The 13,012-nt window shown below is 49.1% G+C and overlaps 1 protein-coding gene across 1 annotated transcript in view; it reads right to left on the bottom strand.

The window, feature by feature from the left end:
• Positions 1-13,012, bottom strand: part of NMNAT2 (nicotinamide nucleotide adenylyltransferase 2) — a 162,943-nt gene that overhangs the window by 14,050 nt on the left and 135,881 nt on the right. Inside the window, exons 7-8 of the mRNA XM_004372901.1 lie at positions 12,492-12,536; positions 7,563-7,639 (exon numbers count right to left, since the gene is read on the bottom strand). Of these exons, the coding sequence (XP_004372958.1) occupies positions 7,563-7,639; positions 12,492-12,536 (122 nt within the window). The remainder of the gene's footprint in view (positions 1-7,562; positions 7,640-12,491; positions 12,537-13,012) is intronic.

Genomic DNA, 13,012 nt, shown 5'->3' on the forward strand with positions numbered 1-13,012 from the left:
ACAAGGCGTCGCCATAAGTCAGAGTCAACTAATAGAGGCAACGAATAACAACAACTCTACCTAGAACACTCTTCTCTTTCTACCCACTTAACCCAATCCTGCCCATCATTCAAAGCCTGGCTCAAGTGCCACCTCCTCTTCTGTGGCCCGCTATGAAGTATAGAATTATTCTCACATGTCTGTCTTATCTGGATTAGGAATCCAAAGACTTCAGTGAAGTCTTACTCTGCCATTCAATAGCTAAAATGTCTCGGTCAAGTCACAATCTCTTTAAGCCCCAGTTTCCATATCTTATGAAATGGGAATAGAGATTCCACTTCACAGGATTGTTAGAGGGGTTAAATGAGATAATCCATGAGAAACTATGAAAGTGTGTATTTTGTCTCCCCCACTAGAATGTACAGGGTACACCAGGTCAGGGTCTAATTTGTTTTCTCTGTTTCTTTGGTGCCTAGAACTGTGCCTGGCACACGGTAGGTACCCAATCAACATTTTTAAATAAAATGAATGAACAGCAGCCAACATTTATTGAGTGCTTACTAGGTTCAGGTACTCTTTTTTAGATATTTTATTTCATATAATATAAAGAAATAATATAATAAAAAATAAGGTATTTTTACACTGCAAGTGCCTCACGGACAAAGACATGCTATGTTCACACTGGGTATTCCATAAGTATTTGTTGAAAGAGTGATTGAAGGAGCAGATACTTGAATCAGAATTAATCTGCCAGATTGCCTTCCATTATAATATGAGGGACAAAGCAGCCGGCAGCATAAGATCCCAAGACATTGGTTTTGTTTGGGGAAGGGGAGGGAGTATAAACGTTTCCTGCTTCACAAATCTGTCCACAGCTGACCCTGTAGCCTTTGGCCTTGATTTTCTACAGTTCCTGGTCCATGCCTGGAGACCTGCATTGGTGCTGGTGTCAGGATGCAGAGAAGCAAAGGACACAGTCTGTTGGAGAAGACTGGTTTTCTAATAAAGAATCTGGGAATGGGGGTAGGGTAGGGGCCTGGGCCTGATCTCCCAGGCTGGTCCAGGAGCTTGGATCTTGGTTCCTTCAGGAATCAAGAATGGAAATGCCAACTGACAGGGCACACAAGCAGCCCTTTTGTGTTCTAATTGAGAGAAACTCGATGAATATGTATGGAATTTTCCCCCAAGGAATGTAAGGGGAAAGGGTGTGTCATCGGTCAAAGAAGGTTAGATTTTGCTGTGTGCTAATGGGACTTTGTGCCCAGTGGGAAATGCCACAGGGATGCGTTTGGGGTGGGGGTGGGAGGTTGGCCCTTCTGTTGTGTAATTAGATTTCTTCATGGAAGGAGTCAGTTCAGGAATCCAAGGGAAAAGAAAGAGGAGGACTGACTCAGTGGCATGTTTGTGACTGTGCTGGAGAGGCCTTGGCAGTCCTGCTGTAGAACAGATACCTCAGCTTTTTCCCAGCCTCGGTGGAGGGAAGGCTGCTCCACAGCCCCTTTTGTCCTTTTGTTACAGAAGGGTGGAGAGGCCCCTACTTCTCCCCAAACGAGTTTGGACTAGTGGCTTCTCTCCGGCCTTGTTTCTGAAGATTCTGGAGAAGACATGGAAGACTAGGACGAGGAGCCAGGCCCTAGGATTTTTCCAAGAAGAAGCCTTGCTCCGTATCACCCTTCTGTCCTCAGTACTGGCAGCTTCAGGGCTCTGGGCTCACTATCTCTGAGCAGATGTCTGTGGTCAACATGAGTCACTTAGGGCACCAGGTAATAAAGAGAAATATGTCTGTTAAAGGGATGAATAAGTGAATGGATAAAACCTGGGACAGAAGGGGGGTCTCACATACTTCATCCTTGGTAGTCTCAAGGTTAGGAACTGAAATCCCTAATATGCGCCACTTCTAGGCAAACCCCAGATGGTAGAACTTCCTAGTAGAATAAGCAGGGCTCACCCTATGCCCCGTCTTGAAAGACCTTCCATTTCCAGACACTGAGATCCAACCTTCCCTAAACAAGGACAGTGGGCTAATCACTGAGTACCTAACTAGTATGTGTTCCTTACATCCCCTTTGCTTGTCTACTCCCAGCCCTATTTCTAGCAAAGAACTAGACCCTTATCTTTGGTGAATTTTGCAAGGTAGGAAAAAGGTGTTTGAAGTCAATGGGGTTAAATTCATGGAAAAAATATTGTCTGATGTCTGGGGAGGGGAGAGGAGAGAGAAGAGAAAGAAGGAAGATGAGGTTCTGCTACTCGCTCCCCCCATCCCCACCTTCTTCTTCTCTTTCTCCCTCTCCCTCTCTCATATACACTTTTATGCCGAAGAGGCTGGAGATCTGTGGAGCCCACCCCTTCCTTCCTCTGGGACAACCCCCTAGGGGCAAGGCCTCAGAGGAGAACAAGGCCTGGTGGTCATAGGTGGGTGAGGATCAGCACTGGGCTTCCAAGTCTCAGCCAGGATTCCCAGGCCCCAGGCGGGCATGGAGGCAGAGCACCACTGACTTCAAGGGACCACAACAAGGGAAGATGTCTGTGGCGACTCTGACAAACTGAGACTGAAGGCTTGTCCTCATTTCCAGGACACATAGGAGCCTCTCAGGTTCTGGGAATCAGTAATGACAGATTAGACTTCCCACCATCCCTGTAGGATACAGGTTTGACTTCGAATTTTAATTTGATTTAAATAAATTAAATGTGATATTTCTGGTATACCTCTGTTGTGGGCTGAGATTCATACTTTTTATGTAAGGAAATAGCTTCTTGATTTGTTTGCCTCTCTACCTCAAAAGCAATGATTCTAAGAACCCCTCAGATATGTTGTGGGTTGAGTCAGGGGACCGAGCAATTGGTTGAGTAGAAGTGGGGAGGCAGAGCTGCTCTAGGTTCTAGAAAACCATCTGGAGTGAGCTTTGAGGGTCTGCTTCACCCAAATTCCCCAGTTGCCTCTGCAGTGGACTGGATCGATGCAGGGTCCCTGCTGGCCTGGAACTGTCATGTTCTGTACTTGTAGAGCAGCCAGGCTGGGTGCCCTGGGTCCCAAGGGTGACCAATCATCCTTGTTTGGCCAGGACTGACAGAGTTCCCAGGATGTGGGACTTTCAGTTTTAGAACCCACAAAAGTCCCAGGCAAACAGGAATGAGTCCATCACCCTACCTTACTGTCGGTTCATTGTCTCATCCATCTCTGATTTCCAGAGGATTCTCCTAAGTCAACCATCTCAGACTGGGGAATATCAGGGTGGTAAGAGAGTCCCAAGAAGCCCTAGTGGCACAGTGCTTAAGTGCTCAGCTGCTAACCAAAAGGTCTGTGGTTTGAACCTACCAGCTGCTCGGCAGGAAAAAGACGTGGCAGTCTGCTTCTATAAAGATTTACAGCCTTGGAAACCCTTTGGGGCAATTCTACTCTGTCCTATAGACTCGACGGCAATGGGTTTGGCCATGGGAAGAGAGTACTCCCCTCCTTTTCCCATGACCACATGCAAGGGACTGAAATTCTGTGATCCCCTCAGGAATGCAAAAGGGAAAGAGAGTCAGTCAGGACTGGGACTGCTCAAGGGAGAGCATGGATCAATGGGCCAGGGTTTTACTCCACCTCCATGGTTACATTCCTGGTAAATCCACGGCTATTGGTTTCCCAACTTTTCTGTTCTAGCCGAGGCATCATATTCCCTAGATGTCATTAACTACCCAGAAGATGAGAGATCTAGGGTGCTTTTCTCTGGTCCTCAAACACTGATATCAAGAGCTGCCATTTTGGAGGGAAGTTAGAGGAACTGCAGTCAGCAATCTACAGGGAGAAACAGAGCAGAATTAGCCTTGTTGGGAGGACTCCAAATTATGTAAGTTTCAGGCCCAGAAAACCCTCAAGAGGAGGGCCCTCACACAGGTAGCAAACAGACCCCCAGGATTCCCTGCTCCTTGGGGCACTTCAGGCTGCTGCTCCAGCTGCTAACTTCATCCCTCTAAATCCCACCCTAACTGCCCAGTCTCCACAGGGGACGGGGCCCAGGCAATCAACAGGATTTGCCTGGCTTCTTGAAGGAGTTTGCTGAGATCTTGTATAGTACTTTGCCTGCATCACTTTTTACGTTCGCAGCACCTTGTGAAGCAGAGAGGAAAGTAAAAGCTACTTAAGCCACTTAATCCAGAACTGAAAGGAGGTCTAGAGTTTCACCTGCAGGAAATTTGTTCTGGGTGGAGATGAAAGGACTAGGCAGTGTAATTTGCTTCCCTAAAACTCTCCCTCTGCTCTTGATTATCTCCCAGCATGTTAGCACTCATGACCTTCACCTTGAATATCTGTGTACATCTGTATGTCCATTTAGGTAAATTCACTTATTAGCATTTGTTGCATGTTAACTGTGTACCAGGCACTGTGCTAGGCACTTTACATGGGCAATCTCATTTAATTCTCCCCAAATCCTATGAAGAAGGTATTATTATTATTATTCACATTTTAAAGATGGAGAAAACCAAAGCTCAAAATAAAGTTTGTCACAAGCTGTGTTGAGTAGAACTGAAGTTTGGCGGTCGCGTTCTTACTCATAGTTGGTCTGTCTCTCTCTCACTCCAGAGACATACTACGAGGTGTGGAAACCACCTTGCAGAAAGCAATCTGGCCTTTTGTTCTCAGGTCTTTCAAGCAGTTCCAACCCAACACCTGAAGCTAATAAACAAGGGCTGACTAGCCCAAGAGGGGCCACCTAGGGACCCGGTGCTGACTAAGTTTCACAAGGCATGATGTAATCTGTTACGGCCATGTGGTGAAGCCGATAAGAGCCTCAAAGTCTGAGGCTCAGATGGAGCTTCCAGGCTGGTGACCATACATGACAGAGGGTAGTGTGTCCCTCTTTGGGACAGGGAAACTCCACACTGAGACCCCACCGAAACCTTCATTTGTATCCTTTTTTGTTATAACAAAGCTGTAGTACCATGTTTTACACAAATAACGCACACCTTCTAAGTTTGTTTGCCAACCTCCCCCCCCCAACAAGGTATTTTCATAAGTGCTGCTATGCCAATTTTATTTTATATTTTGTTGTTTAAAAAATAGCATAGTGTGCTTACTCAAAAAGTGGTGGGAGGGTTCCGCTGGCAAACAAACATAGAAGGTACATGTTATTTGCCTAAAATACAGTAAGATGGTACACCCATTGCCGTCTAGTCAATTCCAACTCATAGCAAACCAGGACAGAGTAGAACTGCCCCACAGGGTTTCCAAGGCGGTAATCTTTACAGAAGTAGATTGCCACATCAGAGCAGCTGGTAGGTTCAAACGGCCGACCTTTTGGTTGGCATCTGAGCACTTTAACCACCGCACCACCAGGGCTCCTAAGTATGGTATGAAACCAAACCAAACCCATTGCTGTTGAGTCGATTCAACTCATAGCAACCCTATAGGACAAGAGTAGAACTGCCCCACAGGGTTTCCACTGCTGTAATCTTCATGGATTTTTCTTTAAGCTGGACCAATAAGCAATATCATGATAAACAGAGAAAATACTGAAGTTGTCAAGGATTTCATTTTACTTGGATTCACGATCAATGCCAACGGAAGCAGCAGTCAATAAATCAAATGACATATTGCACTGGGCAAACCTACTGCAAAAGACCTCTTTGAAGTGTTAAAAAGCAAAGATGTCGTCACCTTGAGGACTAAGGTGCGCCTGACCCAAGCCATGGTATTTTCAATCACCTCAATTGCATGCAAAAGCTGGACAACAAATAAGACCAAAGAAGAATTGATGCCTTTGAATTATGGTGTGGGCGAAGGATATTGAATATACCATGGACTTCCAGAAGAACAAACAAATCTGTCTTGGAAGAAGTACAGCCAGAATGCTCCTTAGAAGCAAGGGTGGAGAGACTTTGTCTTGTGTACTTTGGACATGTTATCAGGAGGGACCAGTCCCTGGAGAAGGACATCATGCTCGGTAAAGTAGAAGGTCAGTGAAAAAGAGGAACACCTTCTACAAAATGGATTGACGCAGTGACTGCAGCAATGGGCTCAAGCTTAACAAAGATTGTGAGGATGGCACAGGATGGGGCAGTGTTTCACTCTGCTGCACACAGTGTTGCTATGAGTTGGAACCGAATCGACGGCACCTAACAACGACAAACATCTTTACAGGAACAGACTGTCATATCTTTCTCCTGGAGTGGCTTGTGGGTGTGAACCACCGACCTTTTGGTTATCAGGTGAGCACTTAACCACTGCGTCACCAGGGCTCCTTAAGTATGGTATACTCTCTGTGAATTCTGAGTCGTTCCAGCAAATTGTCAAACCCAAAGGAGCAGGGTGAGCTGGCCAGTCTGAAGTGGAGGGAATCATGTGGACTCCCAGGCTTGCAGCTGGTACCCTGAAAGGGTAGAGGAAAACCCTGAATTTAGGGCCACCTTGTCTGAAGTTGAGGGAGTCATGTGGCTGGTACATGCTGACCTAGCCCCAGGTGGCTGGGTATGAGAGAGAGAAGGGCTGCGTGGGCAACTGGGGTCTGAACTGAACAGGGAAGGGAAGCTGAGATTTCCACAGGACACAGCTGGCATGTGGGGTGGGGTTGTTTTATCCACCACACATTTGGCATCAGAGGTGGGTGATACTAATCTCCCCGGACTGGTTTGCATGCATACGTACATGAAAAAATTTCACACGAATAAGTCTCGCCACCTAATCTAAATTGCAAATACTTAGGGGCACAGATAGTGCTGTATATTTCTCTAGCACCTCAGAATATTATAGATAGCATTCCAAGGATTTTATAGATTTAAAAACAAAAAGCCAAGGCACAGAGGAGTTGAGTGATTTGCACGAGGCCATACAGCAAATTAATTAAAAAAAAGTACTAGATCTGGATGGATGCTCTGGGGTTCCAACTGCATGGTGCTATGGGATAGGGAGCTAGCATTAGCTCAGGCTATCAGCCGAATGAATTAACGGCAGGGTTAATGGAATTAAAGGCTATCAGAAGAAACCTTTAATGTGGGTCAGTGGTGAGTGACTCTACGAATTAGCTAGTTTAAGACCATCACAGTCAGATCTGGCAACAAAGGATGTTGATTGCCCTTCTCAGTGGTATAAGTTAAAGGCTTGGTTCGCTCTGTCTCAAGTCAATAGCCAGGAGGGTCCTACTGACCTTTTGCCATTAAGTTCCCCCCTTTGACCCCTTTTCTCTTGTTGAGGGAATTCGAGGGTGGTATTAACTACCTCTTCAAAAGGAATGAAAGGAAAACAAAACACACAGACATCTCAAAAGGGCAGAGGGTTTTTGGGTCTTCTTTCTTTTCCCCACACCAAACACTACTTGGAGCAAGGTATTCTGTGACTCAGATTGCTTTTATCCCAGGGGCTTTATCGGAGCAAGCATGAGGAGGAGTGAGTGTGAAAACGCAGTAGGAGATAAAGCTTGGGCGTAGGTGAGAGTTTTCTTTCACTGTGTGTGAATGGCTTGTCCTCCTGGGAACTCACAGGAGGTGGGAAACACGGAAGAGGAAGGCTGTCAGGGAGGGAAGACAAGACAAGAGGCCAAAATCAAGTGCACCCTCCCCATTCTTCCCCATCCCAGCCTCGGCGCCAAAACCTTGCTACTCACATCTGCCTCATTCCAGAGCCCTGGGATGCAGAAGGACTCCAGCAGGTCACTGCCACACAGCAGCAAGATCCGCAGCTCTGAGAAGGGGGAACAGTTTGCAAAGGGAGTCAGTAGAGACTTGGGAAGCATTCAACACTCAGCTGTCTCTTCCTGGAAGCCTTTCCAGATAAACACAGAACTCCCCCATCCTTGGGCTCCAGAGTGTGTACAGTTCAGAAACCTTTGAGTGCCTGCCCCCTGGCTCATTTACAGACCACTCTCATCCCCTGTGGGAAGAGTTACTCATTCAGGGAGCATGGGGCAGTGCTGGTGACCGACTGTCCCAGTTGGTCTGGGACATGGGTCTTTCGGTGCTGAACCAGGGTAGTTGAACACCCCAACAATGGATGGTCCAGCTAAGTGTCTTGTTTAAGATCTGAGGGACTCTCTCTTGCTCCATATCAAACCCACATGTCACTGGAGTTAGGATTCTCTGCTATTGTGCATTATCCAGGCTTTGTCTCCCTTTGCAGGAGCCCACACAGAGGTGGGTGCTAGGGAGGACATCGCGTGCACCCACAAGAAGCTGAGTTTATCAGATGCAGCCTGTCTCCACATGGCCACTGTCTTCAGCAAAGGGCTTGAGCAGCCAGGCTGAGGCAGGCCTCCCCAGCCCCTCCCATGTACTGTTCCTGGCACCCAGGCATGCTTCCTGCTTGTCAGTTGTTTTCCTTCCCTCATTAAGCCTACTCTGAATTATCCCAATGAGGCCCACTGTCATTTAAAAGAGGCAGCAAACAGACTCACTCGTTAAAACTGAGCAATGGGGAAAACGAATCTTGGGATTCTTAGAACACTAGTGGGGGAGCCCCTGCCTGGGACGTGGCCCAGGGTGTTTGGTTCCCAGGCTTCCCAGGCCCACCTGTCCAGAGGCTGTGGCTGTGGGGGTCCTGTTGGAAACACTGCCCTGCTCCGAGCTCAGCACCAGTCCCCCAGAGGCGACTGCCGCCCCCGACCAGAGCCTGAGAGATGCCTGCTGGCAGCTCTGCCTGCCTTGGCCCCCTAGCTCGTTCTGGGCCCTGATGAGGACTTTCAGATGGTGTGCTTGTTCCTGCTGCAGAGGGAATCTCCAGATGTCTCAGGTGGGTGGAAGGCTGTTGTGCTGAGGACGAACGCTATCAGCATCTCATTGTCCCAAGAAGGGGCGGATTAACCAGTAAGCACGGTATGCACCAGCTTGCATTGAGCAAGGTACGCATGGGCTTAATTGTATTTACTTACTAATCTGTGGTGAGCAGTTTCACATAGGTTTCACAACATCTTTGACGTGGTGTAGGACAGGAGAATTGTGCACTGCAGACTGGTGGGAAGGCACAATTGGGCCCGTGCATACTTTGCCTATTGGGTCATCTAGCCTTGGTCCCGAGGTCTGGGCAGCTGACCCGCCTCAGGGAGCCCATCAAGCACTTAACTCCTAAATATTCCTGCTGCCTGTCCTCGCCTTCCCATATCATACTGTAGTCTAATAATCTGTTTATTTTCAGGGACCTTAATTTATCTTTAATCCCCAAGGCATGGCAGAGTGACTGGCACACAGTAGGAGCTCCGGACATGCTGAATGGGTGAATGAACAGAGAAGCGGACGCCAGAGGCCAAACAGCTGCCCGAGAGCCCCCTGGGCAGTCTGGAGTGGCTGTGGTGGCTGTGAAGACACTAGGCAAAATGGTGGTCTGAGTCCGTAGCACCTTCCCCACCCCCGAGGGACCGCTGTGCATGGAGCTGCTGGCCCAAATCCACCTGCGGTACGTGAACCTGGACTCAGCATGGCTGAGAGGAACAGATGAGGCTCAGTCCTGAGATTCTGTCCCTCCTCACTCTCTGACTCGGAGTTATCTAGAATTCAGGTTTGTTTCCTGCTGAAAGGCCGAGGCTCTGTTTCTCTGGTTGCCTAAAAATGCAGTTAGGTGACCATGTCCAGAGGACCTGCTGGCCCTCAGCTTCCTCTACATCAGTGGTTCTCAGTGGGAGGCAATTTAGCCTCCCGGAGGATATGTGACAATGTTTGGTGACATTTTTGATTGTCACAACTGAGGTGAGGAGAACTACTAGCACCTAGTGGGTAGAGGCCAGGGATACTGCTAACTATCCTGCAATGCACAGGACAAGCCCCCACAACAAAGAATTATCCTGACCCAAATGTCAATAGTGCTGCTGTTGAGAAACCCTGCTCTGTAGCCATGAAACCAATCTCTTTTCTACTCCCAAGCCATGGATGTACATGCCCACCCAAGTATAATGAAGGAATTTTACTGTAAGCCAAAGCACAGAAAGTTAACTTGTGGGGTCTTGTGGGACCCCAGTAAATACTTGCCACAGACAGGAAGCCCCGGCAGGGCGTGAGATCCCACCTGTGGCCGCTGGAGGGCAGCAGTGGTTTCTCCTGGTTTATTGTATGAGACTAACGCGTGTTTCCAGCCCACAAACCTTTGGTCTGGGGCAGTCCCGGAGGAGGAGTCACCTGGTTAGGAACATTAAAATGAGGCCGTGGATGCTAACAGAGCCAGGAGAAAATGACTTATTCTTTCTCGTGAAGTATGCAAGGGAATTTCAAAATGAGAACGCGCGCCGCGGGGCCTCTCTGGGCGCAGTGTCCACCGCCTCTGGGCCCGCCTCGTTCCCCAGGTCACCCTTCATCCGGGCGGGCAGCCAGATCCGCGCTCGCCCACCACACTCCCTTCCCAGGACCCCGGCTATGTGAAGCCCTGGCCTGAGGCCCATTTCAGTTCCCACTGCACGCTGAGGCAGCCATCTTTAACCGACAACTGCGGCCACCCACCCCTCCTTTCTCCCAGCCTATCCCTTCTCCAGTCCCCTACTCGCCACTGGCCCTTCCTGTCTTCAACATACTGGTGGGCTTTTTCTCCCTCAGTGAACAGAATGGTGAGGAGGGAGGGAGACAGAGCCTCAATGAAAGCCACAGGTGAGAGGTCACTCCCCAATTCCCACTTTCAGTCACCCCACAGTGGGGCAGGAAGCTAATTAAAGTGGACCTAAAACTACCCATACCCCTCACAAGTCCCTGGGTGGTACAAACGGTTAACAGATTTGGCAGCTAACTGAAAGTTTGGGGGTTCAGTTCTACCCAGAGGCACCGCGGAAGAAAGGCCTGGTGATCTACTTTCAAAAAATCAGTCACTGAGAACCTTATGGAGCACATTTCTACTCTGACACACATGGGGTCGCTGTGAATCAGAGTCGACTCCATGGCAATGAATTTTTGTTTTGTTTTGTTCTGAAACCCCTGACCAGACTGTGGTGGGATGACGTAAGTGAAAGTGCAGTGCCCCATGCAAATGCTGATCAGCATCACCCCATCTGTAGGTGGGGAAACTCCCTGAGTGGGGGCAGGGGATGTCCTAACGTTCCGGCCCTGGGCGCTGGGAAGATAAACAAGGTCACAGCCTGTGGCCACAAAATTCTCTCTGGACTGAGGAGAGAGAGAAGTATACCCTGGAGTATAGTTTACAAGTCTAAAGACTGCTCTGAGCTCTGCCGGCTGAGGAGACTGGCAGGGTGGGTAGCGGTTCCTGCCAGGTGTAGAAACTGCAGGGAAGTGGGCATGCAGGGCTCTCCTGGTAGCCCTGGCACTCACACTCCCGTCCTTGCCTTCTGGGAGTTCTAGGGCAGTGAAACCAAGAGCCAGATGCATCTGCCTTCTTTGGGGAGCAACCAGGAAGCCAGGTGCCCCTTCTGGGGGTCATCAGTGATGTGCTGCTAAATAAGTGATATGAAATGTAGTGAAATAATGGAGTAAGGAGTTTCGAGAAATCATTACCTTTGTTTTTAATATAATTGATTGAACTGTAGGTTTAGATAATCTAATTTTAAGAATGGCTGTGTTTAACAAGCAATTCACAAAATTCCTCAAAATTTTACAGTCGGTTCTTGTGAACTGGTGTGAGCTGACTCCAGCACACCACTGAGCCTCAGGTCATAGGAGGACACCCAGAGAAGCCCCTTGAAACCGCACATGTCTGCTGGGCCTCCTGGGAGAGCCTGGTGCTCAGAAGCAGCCCTACATCTTCCCAAGATCACGGCAGGAGGCCCTGACCTCCACTCCTTAGAAGAGAGGAACACAAGGAGGGGATGCCTGGAGTATCTTCTCAGCTGCAAGTTGAAGACTGAGCATGTCTACAGGATATCAGGCTGCCCCTCATCCTGGAGAACCCAGCATTCCAGTTGCTGTCACCTGGCACCTGTGCCAACCCAAGCCCCAACTCCATTCGGCATCTGTCTGTCCTTTCCCCAGCTCAGACACTTACGTCTCCCACTTCTTACCCTCTCTGGAAGCTTGGAAAGATTTCAGTTTTCTGGGTTGCTTCTCAGGGTTGCCTAGGACTTAGCTTAGGTACACGGGTCAGTGGGTTCCTTCCCTTCCTGTCAGCTCTGAGTGACCACCCTGCAGCCTGAGCTGGCCAGCTCTGGCCTTGGGCCTACACTAGCCCTCACGCCAACAGTGGGATGGCTCAGCCTCTGCAGTGGAGGTCATGGAGGAGGCTTTCAGCCCCCCTTTCTCCTCCTCTATCTTCAAGCACTGAAAACCTCTGATGAGAAAGGCAGAGCAGTGCTTCTGCCTCATGTGCAGTGACCGTGGGCCAAAGAAGGGTCTCTGGCTGGCACTGAAACTCAGCTTTCATATCTTTTAGATAAGGGAGAGGAGGCTCCGAGGGGAAATTCACCAAAGGATCCAGTCCTATCTCCTGGGAACTGGCCTGAGGCCAGTTAGGAGACGGTAAAGGGGAGATATCCAAGAATATGATCTTAGCTTGGGAAGAATTATTCTTCTGAGAGTAGACCCTGCCACAAGCACAACTCAGGGTCTCCAAGCCTCTCCCATTCTGGTGGAGGCAGGCAGCTCCACGTGTGCCTGGCTCTCCCAGCCTCACTCACCGATCTCCTCGTATCTCATCACCGTGCCCAGGTTGGCGTTCTCATCTAGGGAAGAGAGAGGGAACACAGCAGCATTAGGGAACCGGCTTCCTGGTCCTTGTGCCATCACAGTATGTGGTCGGCCCGAGGGCATCCTCTGTAGGAGTGCTCAGGATGGGGTGGGAGTAGAGGTTGAGGCTACCTTCCCGCACAGGGGGTCTCGGTGGAGTGAGTAGGGAGCATAACGTGGAGAGGGAGCTGACGCTTCACACTCCAGGGGCAGGACTTCATATTTCTGGGACTTTCAGGATTAGAGAAGCTCGCTGGGGAACCAATGGCAAACACACACACACACACACACACACACACACACACACATACAAACACGCTCATGCTGAGTGCCTTCTCTTTCTTTCTGCATCTTCGTGATACGAGATGCTTGATAAGCTGCTTCTCAGGATTGCCTAGGACCTGGCTTACATACACAGGTCAGTCAGCTCGTTTCCCTTTTGACAGCCTTCAAAGCCGTGGGTGACAGCTTT

This window comes from Trichechus manatus, unplaced genomic scaffold (genome assembly GCF_000243295.1).
Source record: "Trichechus manatus latirostris isolate Lorelei unplaced genomic scaffold, TriManLat1.0 scaffold00021, whole genome shotgun sequence".
NCBI lineage: Eukaryota > Metazoa > Chordata > Mammalia > Sirenia > Trichechidae > Trichechus > Trichechus manatus.